This window comes from Paramormyrops kingsleyae, chromosome 6, assembly GCF_048594095.1.
Source record: "Paramormyrops kingsleyae isolate MSU_618 chromosome 6, PKINGS_0.4, whole genome shotgun sequence".
In the NCBI taxonomy this organism is placed as follows: Eukaryota; Metazoa; Chordata; class Actinopteri; order Osteoglossiformes; family Mormyridae; genus Paramormyrops; species Paramormyrops kingsleyae.
This window is the reverse complement of record NC_132802.1, coordinates 19925464-19948953: the sequence shown is the minus strand read 5'-3', so window position 1 is coordinate 19948953 and position 23490 is coordinate 19925464. Positions and strand designations below refer to the sequence as shown.

At 51.3% G+C, this 23490-nt stretch overlaps 1 protein-coding gene across 4 annotated transcripts in view; it reads right to left on the bottom strand.

The window, feature by feature from the left end:
* LOC111840340 (vitamin D3 receptor B) overlaps positions 1 to 23490 on the bottom strand; it is a 35585-nt gene that overhangs the window by 5074 nt on the left and 7021 nt on the right. For all 4 annotated transcript variants that reach the window (XM_023805057.2, XM_023805056.2, XM_023805059.2 and 1 more), the window contains exons 3-9: positions 11875 to 12022; positions 8385 to 8515; positions 3114 to 3298; positions 2735 to 2834; positions 1989 to 2169; positions 244 to 395; positions 43 to 159 (exon numbers count right to left, since the gene is read on the bottom strand). In XM_023805057.2, coding sequence (XP_023660825.1) covers positions 43 to 159; positions 244 to 395; positions 1989 to 2169; positions 2735 to 2834; positions 3114 to 3298; positions 8385 to 8515; positions 11875 to 12020 — 1012 coding nt within the window. In that variant the 5' untranslated portion in view covers positions 12021 to 12022. The remainder of the gene's footprint in view (positions 1 to 42; positions 160 to 243; positions 396 to 1988; positions 2170 to 2734; positions 2835 to 3113; positions 3299 to 8384; positions 8516 to 11874; positions 12023 to 23490) is intronic.

Below are 23490 nucleotides of genomic sequence, written 5' to 3'. Positions count from 1 at the left end.
GGAAGGAGGAGAGGGAGGTGGGGCAGCTCATGGGCCTCGTACCGGGGGACAGGAGGCAGATGGCCATCAGCAGAACGTGCTCAGCCTCGTGGAGGTTCAGCTTTTTTAGCCCAACCTGAAACTTGACCAGTGGCTCCAGCAGCTCCATAGTGTGTCCAGCTGGAAGGAGAGAAGATGGAGCTGGAGTCAGTGTGGGGGGAGCAAAGCGGGCAGGGGTCAGGGGCCAGTAAGGGTAGAGCTCACCTTTGGTGACGTCGTTAATGCAGTACTTGAAGTCAGGGCCCCCGCAGCTCCAGGACATGTCCTCCAGGTTGAAGGACTGGTTGGAGCGCAGCATGATGATCTCAATGGCACTGGATTTGAGCAGCGCAATTTGGTCCTCTGCAGTCAGCTCTCTGTGGAACAGACGGACCACTGCCGGGGTCACGGGGGGAGTGAGGACCCACTGATTGCTGGGCGGTCGGGGTGGGGGGCACATGGGAGTTTTACTTATACAAAAATGTTCTGAGGGCAGAAGCAAAAATGACTGGTTCCAAGACATGACCAATCAGAATATAGAGGAGGCAGGACTAACCAATCAGTTGTCCTGGTCCTGCCTCCTCTAGTTGCTTCGACCCACCTTCTTTATAATCTGATTTCTCATTTTTCCTTCTGCCCTCAGAACAATTTAGCGTACGTAAAACTCCCACGAGCGGTGGAGGGTGGGGGGGGGGGGAAGCAGTCTGGCCTGAAATAGTGGAGCGATGGAAGAACAAGTGTGAACTATCACAGACGGTCAGGTCTTGTGGGCAAGAGGGGGAGGGGCAGCTGACCATCGCAAGCAGGCAACACAGAGAACCACGTAAACAGGCTGCCTGCGTCAGCGGCGCTGATCAGAGTCTGCGAGAGTCGGCGGGACAGGATGTACCAGGGCTCCAGAGTACGCCATCGTTACCCAGACAACAACAGATCCACAATTACACAGCAAGCTCACGATGCATTTAGGGCAACAGCGATGATGCCAGTTCCATCGCTGTGACGATGGACTTGTTTTTGGACCCCCTCAGGTGGGGGGGGGGGGGGGGTTGACCACAATTACAATGTATTTTATACGTGGTTCTGGTGGATCACTTTTTGTTAGACTCACTTCAATGACAGTACGACTGAATGCTGAAATTCTAATTGGTTCACAGCGTGTGATTTTTATAATTTTGTCCCACTGCCAATAATTTCTCTCCATGTGAAAGGGACAGATCAGTTGAAACAATGTCCCTAATAAATGACCAAGGTTTCTGGTCATTTCCCCAGTTCTAAAGGCACTGACATTCAGCTGCTTGTTCACAGTTAGTATTACGACAGGGGTCCGGGTGCCATTGCACTCATAAGGCAGGCAGGTTAAAAGCCAAACAGTTTGGACAAAACGACAGATGGAGCTCCATTGATTTGCGCCTGAACACTCTTATACAGGTTGTACTATATCCGTAGGTGAGCTTTGGTTCGATATCACACAGAAAGCCATATGCAGCTCTAATTCCTCATTTCCTTCTTTGTGGTTAATTCCCATTTACTTTTATTTTAATCCGGTATTTGAAAAATAACGATTTCTGACTTCCCCAGCAGATCTGAAAAACAGATTAACGGATCTGGCACTTCCCCTTTTCCTTCTGGATTTGGAAAAAAGTTGTGAGGAAAGCTTTCTTGTTATAGAACTTATCCATAGTGTCGATTGTTCAGGAGTTGCTGACATACAGAGATACAGACAGAGAGACAGACAGAGAGACAGACAGAGAGACAGACAGAGAGACAGACAGAGAGACAGACAGGGAGGCAGACAGAGAGGCAGACAGGGAGACAGACAGGGAGGCAGACAGGGAGGCAGACAGGGAGGCAGACAGGGAGGCAGACAGACAGGGAGCAGACAGACAGAAATTCAGACAGGGAGGCAGACAGAAAGTCAGGCAGGCAGAGAGACAGACAGGCAGACAGAGAGACAGACAGGGGGCTCCCACCTGAACCCCGGGATCATCTTGGCAAAGCCGATGACCTTCTGGATACTGTAGCTGACCAGGTCAGCCAGGTGGGGCAGCATGGACAGGTGCTGGCTGTCTTCCTCTCTGTTCTGAGGGCTGCTGTTGCTCTCCTGGTACATCATCAGAAGACTGGCGAAGTTCATCTTCGGGTCCATGGACTCTGAAGAGGAGGACAGGGTGGCAGTTTCAGCCACAGAACCTAAAACGCAATTGGCGTCACAAATACACTGGATCTGTAACACACACGTGAGGCCACTCCTGGCTGTAAAGACAGACGTATCACCTCAGGAGTCACCCTGACAGCAGAATGAGCAGAAGAAGGAGACACTGCACGCCTGGAAGCACATGGTCTGAGTGGCACTGCACCAAATCGCAGAGACACTGCATGCTCTGCATTGTTTACCAGTTACTGCACACACTAAATTCTGCTTCCTTATCAGCAGCTGCCTGTCTCAGACCTGATTCATACACAGAGAGAAGATTCCTAAAGGGGAGGGGGGGGGGGGCAAGCTTTTCAGAATTCCAAACTCCAGATTCACCTCACTCACATTCACCTCCTACCTGTAAACTGTTTTTTGAGGCCTGCATTTGGACAGGCCTGTTTGAAATGGTGGTTTCCTCGCACACAGCCTCTAGTGTCAGGGCGGTCCTGCAGCGAAGACCCCGCTAGATTTCTCTAAAGACCCCTGACTGAAGGTTAGTGAGCCGAGGGTCGGGTGCCTCACCTGGTGAGTGGCCTAAGGAGTCCGAGGAGACATCGGTGAGCGAGTGGAGCGAGGCGGCACGGCTCGCACTGCGCGTGACTGGGCCCTCCCTCACCGGGGGCTGGGTGTCACACACAAACACAAACACAGACAAAGAGAAATAAGTAAATAAAAACACTGATGATTCAGGTGCTCCAGAAAACCACCACTTTGTGAGTTGTTATATTTAATTAACAACCAGTTAACAAACTAGTTATTTATTAATGTTTTTGTTTGTATGCAGTTGTTTGCCACACAGCAAACTGGCTCAATCACACACAGCGGACCAGATGCCCGAGTTAAGGACTGGGCCGGCGCCCCCCCGCAGTGGCCCCCCAGCCTGAAAGGCACGCTCACACACCCGGAAGCGGGAGAAGTCGGAGTACGAGTCGTCGTAGGTCTTGTGATGTGCCTCCACCAGGGTGGCAATGACATGGTTCTGTTCCGCGCTCAGCCGGGGCCGCTGCGCCTCCCTCAGGGCCTCCTCCTCCTTCCGCTTCAGGATCAGCTCCTTTTTCCGCTGCACCTCCTCGTCCGTCAAGATGACTACAGGTGGACAGAAGATTGGGGGTGGGGGGGGATAAGAATCGCATGGAAAAGGTCTGACTGCTTGATGCACATGTCCTGCAGCACGTTCTGCTATGTTAAAATGTTGGGGGGGGGGGTGGGGGGTTACATGACAGGCCATACGACATGCATTGGCAGTGAGTGAGAGACTGTCATCTCAGCTTTGGTCTGCTTCTCACACACACACACACACACACACACACACACACACACACACACACACACACACACACACACACACAGATGTTTGTATTCAAAATCTTTGTGGGAACTCTCCATTCATTTTTATGGGAAAAACCCTAATCCGAACAATGACGGCCTTAACCCCTACCGAGCCCTAACCACAACCAAACAAAATACAAGACAAAGACAGACAGAAACACACATCCTCAGATGCCAGATTGTTTCCACCAACTTGGAGCCGGAGCGAGGCTTTTTCCCAATCCGGAACTAGTTCTGTGCGTGGGCTGTGGGCAAAAAAAAAATTACTCCAACACTGCAGCACAGAAAACCTGGTATCAGAATTTGGAACCTTAACATCATTGAAAGTAGGATGGGATATTGTGTCTAAACCTTCCCAATACCCGGAAAATAACCGATACTGTTTTGTCTAGTATCACCAGTGCTGGCAGTGACTTGGGAACAATTTGCCAGCTTATTAGCGGAATTACTGTTACATTAATTCCCCTCCTTGGATTGCCACCTTATCGTGGTGGAGGGGTCTGCGTGCCTCAGTGACCCTGGGGGCTATGTTGTAGGGGGCAATAGCCCCTGGTAGGGTCTCCCAAGGGAAAAAGGTCCCAGGGAAGGGGCCAGACAAAGAGCAATCTGAAAAAACCCTTATGACAAAGAATTCTACCAAGGTCTCTTCCCTCGCCTGGACTAGGGTCACCGGGGCCCCACCCTGGAGCCAGGCCTGGGGGAGGAGCCCGTTGGCGAGCACCTGGTGGCCGGGCCTTGGCCCGTGGGGCCCAGCCGGGCTCAGCCCAAAAGAGGCAAGTGGGACTGTCCCCAGGTGGGCCCACCACCCGCAAGGGGAATGTCAGGGGTTCGGTGCATTGTGGATCGGGTGGCGGCCAAGGGAGGCCCTGGTGGTCCCATCCCCAGCTGACAAAACTGGCTTTCGGGACATGGAATGTCACATCTCTGGTGGGGAATGAGCCTGAGCTTGTGCGTGAGGTTGAGAGATACCGACTAGATATAGTCGGGCTCGCCTCAACACATAGCGTGGGTTCTGGAACCAATATCCTGGAGAGGGGCTGGACGTTCTTTTCTTCTGGAGTTGTGGCAGGTGAGTGATGCGGGGCTGGGGTGGGGCTACTGGTGGCCCCACAGCTCGGTGCATTAACAACGGAGTTTATCGCAATGAATGAGAAGGCTGTTGCCCTGTGCCTTTGGGTTGGGGATAGGTCTCTGACTGTCATCTGTGCCAAATGACAGTGCAGAGTACCCGGCCTTCTTGGACTCCTTGAGTGGTGTTCCGTTATTGAACTTCCATGCAATGCATGGTTTGTCCATAATGAATACCATGTTCAAGCATAAGGTTGTCCATAAGTGGACATACTACGAACATGCCCAGGGTTACAGGTTGATGATAATCGTATCATCTGATCTACGGCTTTCTGTCTTGGACACTCGGGTGAAGAGAGGGGCAGAGCTGTCAACTGATCACCACCTGGTAGCGAGTTGGCTCAGGTGGCGGGGGAGGAAGCCGGTCAGACCTGGTAGGCCCAAGCACATAGTGAGGGTCTGCTGGGAACATCTGGCAGAGGCTCCTGTTCGCCGGAGCTTTAACTCGCACCTCCGGCAGAATTCCAACTGTATACCGGGGGAGGTTGGGGACATTGAGTCTGAATGGACACTGTTCCGGACCTCCATTGTGGAAGCGGCCGTACGGAGCTGTGGCTGCAGGGTGGTCGGTGCCAGTTGGGGCGGCAACCCTCGTACCCGATGATGGACACCAGAAGAGAGGGGGGCTGTCAAGCTGAGGAAGGACGCCTACCGGGAATTATTAGCCCGGGGGTCTCCGGAGGCAGCTGACGGGTACCGGCAGGCCAGGCGGAACGCGGCTCGGACGGTCACAGAAGCTAAAACCCGGGCGTGGGAGGAGTTCGGTGAGGCCATGGAAAGTGACTTTCGGTCGGCCTCAAAAAGGTTCTGGCAAACCATCCGGAATATCAGGAGGGGGAAGCAGCTCTTGGTTCCTACTATTTATAGTGGAGAGGGGGTGCTGTTGACCTCAGCAGGGGACATCACCCAGAGGTGGAAGGAATACTTTGCCTATCCAGTCTACATGTGTTTTGTGGACTTGGAAAAGGCTTACGACCGGGTTCCCCGAGGTGCTCTGTGGGGGGTGCTTCGGGAGTATGGGGTTCGGGGTCCACTATTGTGGGCGATTCAGGCCCTGTATGAACGGAGCAGAAGCTTGGTCCGCATTGCCGGTAATAAGTCGGACGTGTTCCCAGTGCGGGTTGGGCTCCGCCAGAGCTGCCCTTTGTCATCGGTCCTGTTTATAATATTTATGGACAGGATTTCTAGGCGCAGCCAGGGTGTTGAGAGTGTCCAGTTTGGTTGCCTCAGGATTGCCTCGCTGCTTTTTGCGGACGATGTCGTCCTGTTGGCTTCATCTGCTGGGGACTTCCAGCTTGCTCTGGGGTGGTTCGCAGCCGAGTGTGAAGCGGCGGGGATGAGGATTAGCATCTCCTAGTCCGAGACCATGGCTCTCAGCCGGAAACGAATGGATTGCCTTCTTCAGGTCAGAGAGGAGATACTGCCTCAAGTGGAGGAGTTCAAGTATTTCCGGGTCTCGTTCATGAGTGAGGGTAGGTGAGATCGAGAGCCGGACAGACGAATCAGAGCGGCATCTGCAGTTTTGCAGGCGCTTAACCGTTTCGTCGTGGCTAAGAAACAACTGAGCCGGAAAGCAAAGCTCTTGATCTATTGGTCCATCTTTGTCCCTACCCTCACCTATGGTCATGAGCCATGGGTAATGACGGAAAGAATGAGATTGCAAATACAGGCGGCCGAAATGAGGTTTCTCCGCAGGGTGTCTGGGCTCTCCCTTAGGGATAGGGTGAGAAGTTTGGATATCCAGGAGGGCCTCAGAGTAGAACCGCTGCTTTGTCACGTCGAAAGGAGCCAGTTGAGGTGGTTTGGACATCTGGTGTGGATGCCTCCTGGGCGGCTACCCGGAGAGGTTTTCCGTGCATGTCCTACAGGGAGGAGGCCCCGGGGCAGACCCAGGACTCGCTGGAGGGATTATATCTCTCGGCTGGCCTGGGAACGCCTCGGCATCCCCCCCGAGGAGCTGGTAGAGGTAGCTGGGGAGAGGGACATCTGAGTATCTCTCCTGAAGCGGCTACCCCCGCGACCCGAACCCCGAACAAGCGGAAGATAATGGATGGATGGACGGATTGATTAATGTTACATCCTTTTTTTATTCTGTGGAAAACAAAAGATTGATTTGTTTGCCAGATTTAATAATAAACATGTCACAGGTTGAATAAATAAAATATTGTGGTATTCGAGAGGCAGAGATCATGAGGCAGACAGCTTATTTTTTTCTGGCATCTGGTAAGCAAAATTTTTTATTGCGTGATCCTTAAAAGGCCAGCGGGAAAATGGCAAGTGAGAATAAACTCACTCACACACACAGACAGACAAAATTGGATACAGGCAATCCACATACAAAATGTTTCCATTCCATTCTGTTTTGAAACCAGTGAAACACAGGCAGTTTCTCAAAAGGCACCAAGCAAGAACCAGCCCAGTACCAGCACCAGTACCGGCTCCAGCTCTGTGTTGGTGGAAATAAGGCAAGAGTGATATTGTGATGTTTTTCTCAAGCCTCAGTAGGACTGGGCAATATGCAACAATATTTCATTACAACATTTTTCATATCAGTCAATATTGATAATTATCATATTATTCAACTCATTATTTCTGTACTTCAAGGCTCTGTTTCTATTAAAAATTCCCTAAGAATTCCCCTTAAACGGATACAGAACATGAAAAATGCTACAGATTGAACTGCAAACTGAAATTAAATTTTAATAAATTTAATAACGCCAACAGTATGTTAGTAGCTGTTTTTGTCCTCTAACTGCCTCGCTGCTCATTCAAGGAGATAAATCAAAAAGTCAGAATTTCGACTTAAATCAGAATTCTAAGATGTGTTTTTTCCCTCCTCCAGATGGCAGAAACGTGCTTCCATACAATGCGACGTTTGCCGTATTTCCAGTTTTACTTGGCATGAGTTTACAGTACACAGCAGCAGTCCTTTACATGTCGCATTTTAAACCGCCAAGGTACCACCATAACACTGACATCTTTTTGCTTTGTTTATCCACAATATCTCCTACCATATGATTGGTCAGAATTGCATCCGTTTCTGTGATGCGATAGGGAACAGTGTTCCCTATCGTCAGCCCTGGTTCTCCAGTCCCTCAGTTAACCTCTCCATTTGTTTCCCTTGTTCCCCATATCGGCCAGCACACTCCTCTCCACATGTCTCTAGGCTCAGATTTCTCAAACTCATGACAAGGCTGTGGGTGGCTATTTGTGACCCCCCCCCCCCCCCCCCATGCCTGTCTGTCATCTTGACACAGAGTGTCGTTGGAGGAGAAACCCAAACTCCTCTTGGTGTGTGTGCTGCTTGGAGGTGTATGTGCCGTGTCACGGTTTGTGTATGTCTCACTGTGTGTGTGCCGTGTTGCAGTGAGTGTGTCATTTCATGGTGTGTGTGTGTGTGTGTGTGTGCCATTTCGCCATCTGTGTATGTTTAGCAGTGTGCGTACCGTGTCACGGTGTGTGTGCCTTGTCAAGGTGTATGTACCGCGTCACGGTGTACCAAGTCTTAGTCTGCGTACCGTTTTTGCAGTGCGTGTGCCTTGTCATGGTGAGTGTACTGTGTCACGGTGTGTGTGCGGTGTCACAGAGTGTGTCAGACTCCCTGGGACCTCTGGGCCATGCCTGTATGAGCACACAGCGCGGGCGGGCAGAGAGGGCAGCAGGGCACACTGGGAGCTGGAGCGGGGAGGCGTGGCCTCAGGCAGGACTGACTCACACTCTTTCATCATGCCGATGTCCAGACAGCGTTTGAGGCGGCAGGCCTGGCAGTGCCGGCGGTTGTCCTTGGTGATGGTGCAGCTGCCACTGAAGGGACAGGTGAAGGTGGCCTTGCGCTTCATGCTGCGCCTGCAGGCGGCACCGGGGGGGGGGGGGGCATAGAAAAGGGCGTGAGTACCCAGATCACACACCCCATTATTTTTGTGTATTTACCTGATGGAAGATAAGGGCCTAATCATCACCTAAATGAGTCCCAACACACGTGTACGGGTACCGCTCACCATGAGCTGCTGAAGTGATGTTCACACTAATCTGCTGTCTCTGTCCAGCCTCTAGAATAACCGGCTCCGGCATTGAGTTAGTCAATAGGATGGCAATCAAGAGCCAGGGGGGGCTTCCCAATATAACTATCAAACACACACACACACACACACACACACACAGTGTCAGCCTCTGCTCGTCATAACAGATTTCTGGAACCTTTCCTGAGAACTTCATACCTAGAGCAGTTGGTGATCAGGACTAAAAAACCTGTTTGGGCCTGATGGGGTAGGGAGATAATGTTCAAATGGAGAAAATCCAGGCAAATCAGTTTTCCTGGGAGAAGATGCCCCCCCCCCCCACTCCCGAAATCCCCAGGACCTCCAGGATATTATGAAGATCTGTCTGTGACAGTCTCATCGTGTCAGAACTAAAGGGTCCAAGGAACACAGAACAATGAGTGTTAAACGAGAGCCCTTGAGGAGCCCGGGGAGGGGGGGGGGGAGGAAGGCTGTGTGCTCCCCCAGCTGCCAGGGAGCGCGAGCAGCATCCACCAGGACACGGGAGCAAGATCCAGCCCACAAATGACAATAAAGCAGATGGACAGATGTGAAACGTTACCTCGAATGCCAGTGAAACACTGTCCTGACAGAACGAACCACATCCCTGACCATAAGAGCACTGATGGGACCGTCATTGTTTCGGGTAGCCACAGGTGTTACAGTTTCTCAAGGAACGTGGATCACTGCATCACAGTGACACGATCCGGCGGGATTCACGCTGAACGGAACGTGCATCGTGGATCAGCGACGACGGCGGTAAACGGGAAAGCCGTCAACAAGAGAAGGAAAAACCCAACTGAGGCTGTGACCACGGCTCCTGGAAGCCAGTCCAGGAATAATCGACAAGCTGAAGCAGCCTGGAGGAGAGGATGAACCTCCAGGCCCGTGTGTCAGATCCATCTGCAGGCACCCAGGCATCTGACAGGATCCATCTTGGAGCCTATCCAAGAGGCTATGGGTGCTAGTCTGGGAACAACCCAGGATGGGGCGCCAATCCATCGCAGGGCACTCTCACACACCATTCACTCACACATGCAGACCTATGGGCAATTTGGCAACTCCAATAAGCCTCAGCATGTTTTTGGACTGAGAGGGGAAACCGGAGTACCCGGAGGAAACGCCACGACAACACGGGCAGAAGATGCAAATTCCACCCAAATGGAGCCCTGGCGGAGACTCAAACCCAGGTCCCAGAGGTGTGAGGGAAAACTGCTAAGCACTGCACCACCACACCGCCCCCAGGACAGGAAATGTTTGCTGGAGATCCCCGTGGTGACTAGTTACAAAATTGAAAACGTCGGACCAATGCGCCCTAATCACACACACCATTCCCTTCCTGCAGCCACATTCTCTCTGTGATGACGTTCTGTGACTCTGCTGGTCCCCACGGCGGCTCAGGGAGCCTCACTGCGTTTCCATGGCCGAGCAGCTGACTGCGGCTCGTGGCGACGAGGAGCCCGAGGCCACAGCACACAGACGTAAACAGGCATCTTTGCAATCCATTCAAGCCAACCTCTAGTCGAAAGCGTTGGGTCGACAGCCACCCATATGGACCGAAGCCAGCATGGCTGGGGGGCTGTTAGCGGCAGCACAGCTCACACACAGGAGAAAGCCCGACGACGTTACGCAAGCGTGGGGTTAGGACAGCCTGTGCGACTGTGGCGCGGTGCTGTGCTCTCCATCACCCTTCACACGGAGACACCTGGCACACAGCCCCCGCCACGGCACACTGCTCCACAAGAAGGAGGGATGGGGGGGCTGCATATATCCACGCAAGTAAACAGAGGACGAGGATCAAATTCTCGCTCACTGCCCAGAGCTGGTGTGTCAGAGACCCAAAAATACCATGGTCAGGGTGAGTCGGGTTACAGGCCAAGGCTCGGCTGCTGACACTGCTGCCCCTGAAGGAGTCAGTCACTGTCATCCTCACCATCACAGTCACCATCACGGTCGCCCTCAATCTCACTGTAACTGTCACCTTCACCATCACAGTCGCCCTCAATCTCACTGTAACTGTCACCTTCACCATCACGGTCGCCCTCAATCTCACTGTAACTGTCACCTTCACCATCACGGTCGCCCTCAATCTCACTGTAACTGTCACCTTCACCATCACGGTCGCCCTCAATCTCACTGTAACTGTCACCTTCACCATCACGGTCGCCCTCAATCTCACTGTAACTGTCACCTTCACCATCACAGTCGCCCTCAATCTCACTGTAACTGTCACCTTCACCATCACAGTCGCCCTCGATCTCACTGTAACTGTTACCTTCACCATCACAGTCGCCCTCAATCTCACTGTAACTGTCACCTTCACCATCACAGTCGCCCTCGATCTCACTGTAACTGTCACCTTCACCATCACAGTCGCCCTCAATCTCACTGTAACTGTCACCTTCACCATCACAGTCGCCCTCAATCTCACTGTAACTGTCACCTTCACCATCACAGTCGCCCTCAATCTCACTGTCACTGTCACCTTCACCATCACAGTCGCCCTCAATCTCACTGTAACTGTCACCTTCACCATCACAGTCGCCCTCAATCGCACTGTAACTGTCACCTTCACCATCACAGTCGCCCTCAATCTCACTGTAACTGTCACCTTCACCATCACGGTCACCCTCACCATCACCCTTGCTGTCATCCTCACCCTCACTGTCACCCTCACAGTCAGCTTCACAGTCACAGTCGCAAGCTGGGTATAATCACTGATAATTCCGATAAACCTTGATGTTCATTCTCAAACCCCCTGCAGATATAAGGTCCCAACATCTCAAATCTCCTATCTACCGTTTATTGAGTGATTTAATATCCATCCATCCATCAAACAATCAATTTATCCATCAAGAATTCAAAGTAACATATTATTGAGAAAGTAAGGTTAGATGGTCTCTGAAGCAATTTAGGTTTAGGGGTTTTTCTTAAGGGCCAAACTGACACATGGGATATGAACCAGCGACCTTCTGATCATAGCATGGGGTCCTAACCTGCCGAGCTATAGATTTTAAAATGGCTTAAGGGTTTATTCCAGTCCCACTGTTTTTTAAACCCCAAAAATAAAATCTCCGTCCCTCCCTGGGCTGTGTGGATGCGTTTGCCTTCCGACTGCGGGTATCATCATCATCATGATCATCATCATCATCGGCATGCTGCACCCACCTGAAGAAGCCTTTGCAGCCCTCACAGGTCATGGCATTGAAGTGGAAGCCGGTGGCCTTATCCCCACAGACTCCGCAGACGCGCGGCACGTTGCGGTCAAACTCGTCCGGGCTGGATGCCGAGGTGCTCACTGCCATGGCTTCCATCACTGCGGGCAGGAGAGGGCGACGCAGGTCACTGGAAGCTCAGAACACCTTCAAGGTCACTCACCACGTCTGCTAGAGCTGATGCTGGGCCAGCAAGCCCACATGCTCTGGTCAGCTACCACGGTCCACGGGGCATGAATGTGGGGATGGAGATCAGAGGAAGCAGACAATTTGGGCTGGGGGGGGGGGGTTGGTAAAGGGGAGACTTTAACCCTCTGGACTCGACGGCATCGTCGACGATGCAGAGTATCTTTCTCGTGTGTTTCAGTTCATAACTCGCTGAAATCTTATTATAGAAACATGAAAAAGATGCAGACTAAATCCGTAATCGGTCTTCTTTTCAAAACTTCCATTGTCGGAAGTATTAAAGTTTTTAAAATAAAAAAAAAAAGTAAACCATGTCACCTTACTTTGTTTTACCTACATCGGGGGCGTGTAGTACCGCTCTCACCCGAAGATCGCTATTCACATTCTAAATAGCCGCAGTAGCGCGTATTCAAATTGCATTCGCATGGTAATGTGATGAACAACGCAGCAGTGAAACGCGATCCAGATACGTCCCCATCAGCGCTATAAAAGGGGGTTGGGGACGTGGCCAGGTGTCAATGGCTCATTCATACACATGAAAGTTGCTACATATTCAATGAAAGGAGCCAGAAATACTGACACGAGTTCGGTTTTTCTTATTTATTTATCCAACTGAATGTAACAACTACACCATTTAGTCATCTTCATGTAGCCAAGACTTTGCTGATCAGATATCTGGGATCAAAACAAACTGCCAGCATTGCTTACTATGTACTTTTATAATGTTTCTGCAATTGTTCCAAACTGCATTTTGCAATGTCTATACTTTGATGTCAAATTACAAACTTAACATAAATCTGACATATTTACAAAGTACACTAAGATAAAGATGAGTTTAAAGTCAAAACAAATATATAAGAAATAATTTATTTGCCATGAATTAAGTTTATGATATTGAATGAAATGTTTGACCATGCCCCAGTCAGTGAAAGTGTGTTCCCTACCCCGAGACTCCAGAGGGTTAAGGGACAAAACATAATCCACACAAGACCTGGCTCTTCACAAAGGAGTACTTTTTAACAGAGCCTCTTATAAGGCCTGGACAGCAGCCTTAAGTAAGGCAGAGAGTATTTAGCAGGATCTGCCAGGGGACAGGGGCGGCCTGGAGGAACAGGGTGGAGGAACAGGGCGGAGGACAGTCATTCAGAGTCTCTCCACTCACAACACTGTTGGCTTTTAGCTTGACTTCACCTCGGGCTACACTGAAAGGTTAATGCTCAGGCAAACAAGGCACCCTGATTTCATGGAAGTGCATGTCACTCTCCAGACGGGGGAGGAGAGTATACGAGGCCTTTCCTCACCTAAGCAGAGGTTTTCACCCACCACAAGAAAAAGAGCTTGCAATTAACCTGTTGATGTAGGCATGTATGAAAGCAGGATAGTAGGATGTAGGAGGTAGGATGGCAACAGGGCAGGCCTTGGCTACCAGACGCTGATTAAGCCTTTCAGAGAGCAAGGGGGAAGCTGAACAGCCTTCAATTCTACAGACTGGTTTCAAGGGGCTTTATTCTACATCTACAGACCCCTCCAAAACCCCACCCCACCCCACCCATAAGCCCTTGAAAAAGCGTATCTGTCCCCTGAGAACTGCTGTTCCCAAATTAAACTATCCAACTGCCAAAACCTCACGGTTGAGCAGGCAGTAAACATATGAGAGGGGCAGAGCGGTTTGCTCAACATCCGCATTCGGGTGGGGGGAGACCTGCATGTCTGGCAAAGTGCTGAATAATTGAGAAGGCGGTAATGGCCCCCTCCATCATCTCACGGGAGGGGCGCTGTGCCCACGCCGCCGCTGCGGTGAACGCGGCCGAGAGCGTGGCAGCACTGTGAGGGCCCCGTTCTATGGGAGGGGGGTCAGGTAACCAGGAGGTACTGGAACAAACAGATCATCACCAACACATGGGGCTGGGAAGCATCCATGCAGCATTCTAAATGGGAATCAGCGGGCAGCACACTGCCTAGTCAATAAAACATTTACTGCAACTAACATATCGGGATAGCAGAACACAGTACTGTGTGTGTGTGTGTGTGTGTGTGTGTCCACATTGTGATAAAAACCTGTTATTTTGACCTCATGGGGACCATTTATTCAGTGTCCACACAGGAAAACTCAATGTTATAAAAATGTGTGACCACAATCAAAAACCTAAAATAGCTAAAAGTCTGGTATTTTGTTTGTTTACTTATGGTTAAGGTTAGGGCTGGGTAGGGGTTAAGGTCGTCATTGTTGGGATTACGGTTATACCCATAGAAATGAATAGAGTCCCCACAAAAATATAAAGACAAACATGTGTGTGTTTGTGTGTGTGTGTGTGTGTCTGTCTTTTACGACATATTTCTGAGATGGGTGCAGAGATCTCCCCTCTCCCAAAAACATTCCCCTGTTGGTTTTACCAGAACAAACATGACCGATTTTGACAGCCGGCGGTTCAGAGCAGCAGCCCTTATGAGAGTGCATCAGATTCCCAGAGAAATGCAAAACAAACAAACAGTGTAAACACAGAGCTCAGGTGGACGCCTGCGGAGTCAGGCACTGTGCAGGGACTAACCAGGGGCCACCCAGGGGCCCGACTGTGTAAGCCCCCACCCAGCTACACAGAGCCACTGGGGATCTGAGGGGGGAGCCCCAGCTTCCGGAGAGGCCCCGAGTCGGAGTCTGCCTACTGGCCCTGGGTTCAAAGAGACACCACTGCAGCCCTGAACTTCAGCGCTCCTCTCGATGCCGGCTGGACAGAGGAAGCAGGCATTTGTGGGTGAAACTGGAAAGAAGGGACTGCCATGCCACAACGTGGGAGAGGAGAGGGAGCGTCAGTAGAGCAGGGCTGTGCAGGGAGGACACACCCAAGCGAAGCACTCTGCGTGATCCTGCAGACTGCTTACACACGCACAGCTTCCCGTAAGGACCCCCCCCCCACAGGGGAGAGTCCACCTGCGGGGTCAACAACCAGACACACATACGGCTGGTGGCGGCTCCACACAGCCCCTGCGAATGTTTAACCGGCACCCAGCCACAAGAGGGTGGGGGCTGCTGTTGCTGATCATGGCAGATTGGGGGGGGGGGGGGGCGGCTGTTCCTGCTCTGGAGTGAGTCTGAGTGTCACGGCGCCACCACTAAGGAACGCTTCACTGGGGCAGTCGCTTGGACATCTGCCCCCCCCCCCCCCCCCCCCCCCTCCCCCACGGGTGGAAAAATAACAGAGGACGTCATCCCCAGTGACCCGGTGAGCCCTGTTTCACAAATATGGCCGCAATGGGGGGGGAAGGTATCGGTTTTCATGACAAAAACAGACAGAGAGATGAAACCTTGGTTTTCTCAGACTGTGAGTGGGGGGGGGGGGGGGTTCTTGCACGACGCAAAACAACACAGGAAGTCAGAGTAGACGGAGCAAAAGAAGGACAATCTCTCCCTGGAAAAATGCAGATGGGAATTATCTACAGCGCCCCCTACTGTCCTCCTATGAGCTTATTCTTTTCCTCACAATGGGTGACACTGTCAGCTGTATCTGAGCTGTTTGTAGTTATCTCTGGGATTGCAGAGGCCAGAGGAAAGATCAGTGGTTCTGTGGGGGGACTGTGGTCTGTGCCTCCGATCCGCTGACCTATGTGGGATCGATACACTGAATGGCAAACCCCCCCCCCCAAGCCATGGCAACGGCCAAAGTGACTCATGCAGCAGCGGCGCCTGTTAAAGGCTCATCGAGAGGGCGCCCTCGCACCCGGAAGGGAAGCCCGAAATGACCCCGCCACCCGCGGTGCGCAGCCCCCCCCCCCACTCGCCACTACGTGTGCCGTCATCCCATACGCGGTGTTCCTGCAAATAATCGGCCCCACTCCGCAAACCTGGTGACGCGCTTAGAGACGGCGTGGAAGTCATTACCGCTCTTTCCCAGCAGTAAAAGTTCGTCCAGAACATAAACAGCTCGGTAGTTAAGGAAAAACACTAAGCCAATGATTAAAAGAACAAAAAAAACCCTTTAATGGCATTAGCTAATGGGGTTTTAAATCCCAGAAGGGTCACCCTGACCACAGTGCAGGAAGAGCCCTTCGAGTCGCTCGGAATCGGACGTGTTCGGCACGAGGCTGGCAATTCACGATCTTCGTCTCTCCCCCCGCCCCCCGATCATGGACCTCTTGCCCCAACGCAAAACAAGCTCCCTTCACCAGCACCCATATGACTACAAGCTAGGCCTCACACTTAATTACACCACCGGGGGTTCATCAATAACCCAGGTAATGCGGACGCAACTTTCACTCACACTTTCCAGAGAGTCATTAAGTTCTCAGTCATCAATAATAATCAACCGGCATGATCAGACTGCAATCAGGTTATTTACCTCACGGCAAATGAAACCAGCTTCTGGAAGCGGTTAATTATTCATATATTATGTGGACTTTTGCCAACATGCAATGAATGCTTACAAGATCGAAATCCAAGCCGGCGTGCTGATTATTCAGCATAATCTGGGGACCTGGTGGCTACGTGACATGCCTCATGCGTCGCCATAGGAGACAGTCGGCATGGAAACGTAGAGGGCCAGGAAACTGGCTTCCCAGACAGCGACCACACGGACAGTAGAGAGCATTGAGTCTGATGGCATCCTAAGTGCTTCTTCAGGTAAAGAGAGCTCATTGATTCACCCCTGGATTCCACTGGAGGCAGCTACGCAGGCCTGGAATAAAGCAATACAGGCCTGTTGACGGCCTGTGGTCCGGCGGTTATGGAAATTATATTTGGTGAGCCTGGCACACAGCAAGCTCACATAAAGACTATTACGTATTAAAGAAAAACTTTATATAATGGCTATTAAAAGGAGCTGTGAAAAAATATCTCCTCCTTTTCCCCAAGGTTTCTGCTCGTCGCGTTTCCCAAAGTGAAAGTTCAGCGCAGAGGCTAGACGAACACTGTGAACACTGTACATTTTAGTCATGGCGATGGCGGGTTTTCCGCCAGGGAGGAAGCTGGTTGCTGCCTGGCACAAGGCGCTGCTGTCTGCAGGGCGGCCATCGCGATGCCTTGTCTTCCATGGCCACGGCTACAGCTCCAGCTGCCTGAAACCGCCGGACACACAGCGTTAGGGATCCGGGCCGGGACTGGCACGTGACCAAGGACAAAATTAAACCCCAGTGTGGTTCTCCTGGCTCAAAAGATGCACAAAAAGACCATTGAGGACTAAAAACCAAACAAAAATGTGCAGTATAGAGGAAGCACGGGCTGGTGGCGACACACCGACGCGGTGGGGGCTACAACAGGACTAACAGGCACTTTCTGCAAAAGCAGACACAGCCTGACAGCTGCTGGAGGGCAGGCACTACCCACAATGCACAGCATGAAAAGGCCACAGACCCAGAGGATGGTGCATCAGAAGCACACAGGCTTAACCTTTCATACAACGTCCTGCCCACTCTACACCATAAAAAAGGCCTCCATCTTCCTCATCCTTCCACAATAGCAACACGCTAAGGGTTGGGTGATATGGCAAAATAATCTATCATGGTAATTCATTTACATAACCGTCGACAGCAATAATTATCACGATATACACTGTTACTTCTTTACTTTGAGGCTCCATTTTTATTCAAAAAATCCCTTAGAATAGATTTACAAAATGAAAAACCACAACAAACAAAAAGGAGTGAAATCTAATTTTAATAAACAAGCAAACATTTTTTTTTTTTTAAATGTCATAGGATGTAACACTATGAAACAGCAACAGTACGGTTAGTTGCTGGGTTTTTTCTCTGACTGCCTCGCTGATGGTTCCAGGACGCTGGCTTGACATAACTGGTACAGTTGTCACCTGTCTTGCAATGAAAAATAAAATGTGTCTGGTTTTTAACCAGTACGCGATGAGATTTGTCTCATTCCTTGAGACTGAAAGGGGTGTTTTCTTACAGTAACTTGCCTTCTGTCTGTTCCACAGGATGGTAATGCAAATGGGTTTTTCATATCTTCAGTATTAGTTCACAGTACATAGCACCAGTCTATTGCATGTTTGGGACTTAAACTGCAAAAAGTAGCACCAGACCAACAGCGTCTCTTTACCATGTTTAGGCTCAGTATCTCCTTTCTTAGAAGATGCTGTGGCTGCTGATCCGTCGCCTTCCTCACCAACACGGAAGTTTCCTCTGAGGAAGCACTCGTCTCTTCCATGATCTTACCAAAACGGTAGCATGTGGCATGCGGCACTAGCTCAGTCCACTTTGCTGTGCGTTTATTGGGTGTATGTGTCGCCTGTTCTTAAAAGATTACCACATGATTGGTTAGAATTACATTTGTCTCTGCCATGTGATTGGCTGACCTGTGCCATCGAGCAATGGTCCTTACTGACAGTTTATGGAAGTTTCTCATTTTCTTATCATTTAGATTTGATTCGACGATAAGATAGGAGATAGAGTTTATATCGGCCAGCCCAAGCCTCAACTTGTGCGAAGTGGCTAAATCCCTGACACAAAGTGTGGCTCAGACAGCAGCAGTCACCGGCAATGAGGACGCGAGGCCTGGCCAGGCGCCACGGATCCACCCGCTGAAGCATTCAGATTTAAAGAGAAAGGCTGGTGGAATGTAAATAGCCACAAGACCAAGTTAATCGATCCCAAACATCAATGTGCGGATTGTAAAAGAAGGCCAGCGGGGCCCTGCGGTCGTCTGCCAGAGACTGGGACTCGGGGAATAAGAAATTAGGAAATATTTCCGGCGTCTGGACTCTCTGGCACTTTCGCAAAAGGATGGAATGGGTTTATTCTGAGGTGGAAAAACAGCAAACAGTGAAGCATGTGCTATCTGACGGAAAGGATAAACAGGAGCCATTTAAAGAAGGTAAAAAGTGAATATGAGAGGGGTCACCTACATGCCAGGCCAGGCTGGGCACGGCGCCCACGGCATGACAGGAATGCTGTCAGCCCGCCGCGGCCCCGTCTGGGGGGACCAAAGCCAGCAGAGGCTTCCCAGCACAGTAGAGAAGGGCAGGGGAAGTTCATGTGGGGGGGAGGCAGCCCCGTGGACGTGGAGGGGGTTTAGTGGGGAAGCGTGGGACAGTGTGGCTTGTGCACATGGCCGGGGGGGGGGGAAGGCTGGCTCTTGGCCCGGTTTCCTGATTTACAGATCTTTTGTTGCCAGTGAAGCATAGTGACACCTTCACCTTCCCGTCCTGCATGCTGGGCCCCCGCCCATACTGATCAGTGCCTGGCCGTGTTTCCACTCGCTGCCGCCCCCCCCACTCCCCCACTCCCCCACTCCATTTGGCACAGTGACTTGTCTAATCTCTTGCAGCACCACACCACGCTTCAGCGGGAGTGATGTGGAGGACAAACACAAAATGGACAGCAGTGCAGGGGGGGGGGGCGGGAGGAGGAGGGGGGGGCGGGGGCTCAGACACCACGGTAAAGGAGGCATGGGGGCCAGAGTAAGTGTTCTAAGGGCGACAGTGGGGCCGAAGACAGCGTGATATAGGCTACGGGGGGGTTGGGGCGTATCCAGTGCAGTAAAAGCTGTGGGGGGGCGCATCCAGTGCGATAAAGACTGCGGGGGCGGGGCACAGACAGTGTGATAAAGGTCGCGGGGGGGGCACATACAGTGCGGTAAAGGCTGTACGCAGAGCAGTAAAGGTCATATGAGGGGCGCAGACAGTGCAGTAAAGGCCGTGGGGGAGGGGGGCAGACACTGTTGTAAAAGCTGCGGGGGTGATGCAGACAGCAGTGGGGGGGGGGGACCATATACAGCAAGGTAAAAGCCACAGGAGGGCTATATACAGTGCTGTAAAAGTGAAGGGGGGAGGGGGGCACAGACAGCGTAGTAAATGCCGTAGGGGCTGTACACAGCACAGAAAAAGCTGCAAACAATGGAGTAAAGGGCACGGGGGGCACAGACAGTGTAGTAAAGGCCATGGGGGGGGGGTCTAGTTTATGCCATATAGTTTAGTTTGCACCATCGAGAAGAGAGCCAGGAGCTCATATCAAAACAGAGCCCCGTCCGCTGGTATCCCTCTCCCACACCTCAGTGTATCAGCAACTTACACAATCAATCTGAAGGATTATACACACCTCAACAAAGCTTTAAAACAACTAATGACCATAACATATCTGTGCACAACAAATAAAAAACTTTAATTATTTGGATAAGTATTTCAGTGAGTTCCTGATAAGATCCTAGTCAGCCAGGCCTTTGTAAACACCCCTTTAGAGAGAAACCCAGAGACACCCCTTTGTACTGTAAGTGGAAGTCAACTATACGTCAGTCCCATCCTTCAACTCGTAGCATGCAACATGATTGACACAACGATCACCCCAAAGCTAAATACATACCTCTGCCAGGAACGAGATAATACAAACCCAGAAAAAGCAGAGAGGAGTGACCGTGTGGATACATGTGCAGCCCCTGACCACATTCAGTGGAATTACTGAAACCACCCTATAATTTTAGTATGATTGGTTAGCACCGGTCATCCCATAGGGTGAATGTGTACATATATATGACAGCTGGACACAAAAACCTTCATAGGTACAATACCTTCCTTAAATATATAATCTTGTAGGTGGCTCCTAAGGGCTGCCTTTGTTGCTTTTTTCAGAGTATGAGTTGGGAAACTGGTTTGCAACACTAGTCTACCTGTCAGCTCAGACTGACCTGGGGCTCTGTCTCAAAAGCATGCCGAGCTGAAGGGAAGGTTTCACCTTCAGAACTTCTGTAATGTCACTCAGACTGCAAGACAACCTGGGACCTAGGCAGGCGGTGTAGAGCTCCCTGGGCAGGCGGTGTAGAGCTCCCTGGGCAGGCGGTGTAGAGCTCCCTGGGCAGGCGGTGTAGAGCTCCCTGGGCAGGCGGTGTAGAGCTCCCTGGGCAGGCGGTGTAGAGCTCCCTGGGCAGGCGGTGTAGAGCTCCCTGGGCAGGCGGTGTAGAGCTCCCTGGGCAGGCGGTGTAGAGCTCCCTGGGCAGGCGGTGTAGCGCTCACTGGGTAGTCGCAGGAGGTCCCGGGGCGAGCAGCGCAGAGCTCACTGGGCGGGTGACGCAGAGCTCACTGGGCAGGCGGCGCATGGCTCCCGGGGCGGGCGGCGCAGAGCTCACTGGGCGGGCGGCGCAGAGCTCACTGGGCGGGCGGCGAATGGCTCCCGGGGCGGGCGGCGCAGAGCTCACTGGGCGGGCGGCGCAGAGCTCACTGGGTAGGTGGAGCATGGCTCACTGGGCAGGCAACGCAGAGCTCACTGGATAAGTGGCGCAGAGCTCACTGGGCGGGCGGCGCAGAGCTCCCGGGGCAGGCGCCGCAGGGCATCTGTGGGCCTATGCTCTTTGCTTCTCATGTGCCTGCATACTTTAGGGTCAATCTCACTCTCTCACAGGTCCAGACATGGCTGCAAAGCAGCAGCAAAGCACAACGTTTCCATTCTGACGGAGATGAAGCCGGTATAAATGGAAAACCGAGGCGATGCTGGAGATAACGAGAACAATGAGCGCCGTCTGATTGGCTGTGGGAAGCGGCTGTGCCTCAGAGTGCAGGCCCACGTCCTGAGGGCGAAAGACAGCAAGCAGGCAAGCTTGAGCAGTCACACGAGCAGGACCGGTCGCCCTGGCCCCGCCATCTGGCCATCACTAGCACAGAGACAAACAGGATGGGCAGGAAGGCGAATCTCATGTCACATTCCCGTTATTGGATACCTGCACATCATTTACTGGTTTCAGAGATATTTTTATTTGCTATTTGCACAAGTACGAGGACAGGTCCATGGGCATTCCTTGACCCATCCTGCTCCACCACAGTAGTTATCAATCCTGTTCCTGGCACCTAATCCCCCCCCACCACCACCAGAATATTTTCATTCCAACCCGCACTGCTTTCAACCCGCCACATTCATTATTAGCCTATTATGGACCATATGAGCCGGATTAAGGTAGGGCTGAAATGAAAACATTCTGGTGGGGGTGGGGGGGTATCAGGAACAGGATTTAGAAGCACTGCTCTACCATGGGATTCACACACACATACACACACACACAGGTGAGAGTAAATGGGGGCTCAGCCATTAATCCAGCCAGCCTGTACTTTTAATAGCCTTGTTCAAGGGCCTAACAGTGACATCATATCAGGCATGTTCTTTAAAAGTAATCATCACCTTTGCTTATACTCTGCTCACCCCTATGCTAAGAGTTGATGACAAACACAGTAATTGGGTTTTGTGTGGGAGGATTTAGCTACATTAGAGGATTATTTTGACCAGGCAACCACCTGCACCCATTAGGAAGGAAAACAAAACCAGGGAAACGTTATAGTTCAACCACGCACAGTGAGGTCGCTTGGATATTTGAAGTTCCAACCTTTTTACTTAAGTTTTATGTTATTTATATTTGGTATACAAGACATAGTGCACCGCTCGTCTGGATCCAAACCTCGTCATCTACACCCAAGTGGCAAACTGTCACATGCCCATGTATAGGACAGCAGACAGCACAGCACTGGAGGGACAGACCTATCAAATGATGGCCAGGTTCAGGCACTTTGGGAGGTTCAGCACTTTGGGAGGAGGCTGGATGGACCCGCAAGATCCAGAGAAGCAGTCAGTGTTTGCTGGAAACATCTGTGGACCTACAGAAGGTATAAGACTGCTGGTGGGAATATAGCGTACTGGGTTTGCTATTGTGGGTTAATCGCTCCCTGAATGAACGCAATCTACATACATGGAACAAAGTCAGAGTGGTTTTTGGCCTTTGGCAAGGGTGTAACCCATCTCTGCTCTTCGTTTTAAGAACACACCAAAGCACAGCCATGGCATCCAGCATGGGTGGCCAGTTGTGACATCCCTGTCATTTGCAAACTATGTCGTTCATTTGACATACTTGAGCAGTTCAGCACTGAGTGTTAAAAGACAGGGATGAGAAGCATGAGAATGATGTCATGGTGAGAAGGAAGAGTGAGCCCTTAGTGAAGAACTGAGTACTCACTCACTCACTGAGAACTGAGTACTCACCGAGTACTCCAAGACCATGCTCACCATAAGAGAGGGAAGATGAGATTTACTGCAAGACTGGTTCAGTGACTGCAGTTTGCAGTGGGCACTGTGCAGATACATGGTAGTGAACTGGGAGCAAAGTCTGCAGACAAGGATTGCAATTTACCAGCCAATCAACATCTATACCCTCAACGATAGTCATGGGCTGAGAATAATGACTGAAAGAAGATCAAAAGTACAAGCAGTGAAAATCCTCACTGAAAATTTCTCCCTATACAAAACTGTGCTACCTGCAGAACAGGAAAGCACGGTCCGTCCCCAGTCAAAGGAAGAGATTCAGCCAGCGCAGCACTCCCTTCCAAGTCAGTCGAGTCAATTTCTGTCAGGCTGCCTGCTGAAGTTTCCCTTCGGCCCACAACTCTGGCGTCAATTAAAAACGAGGAAA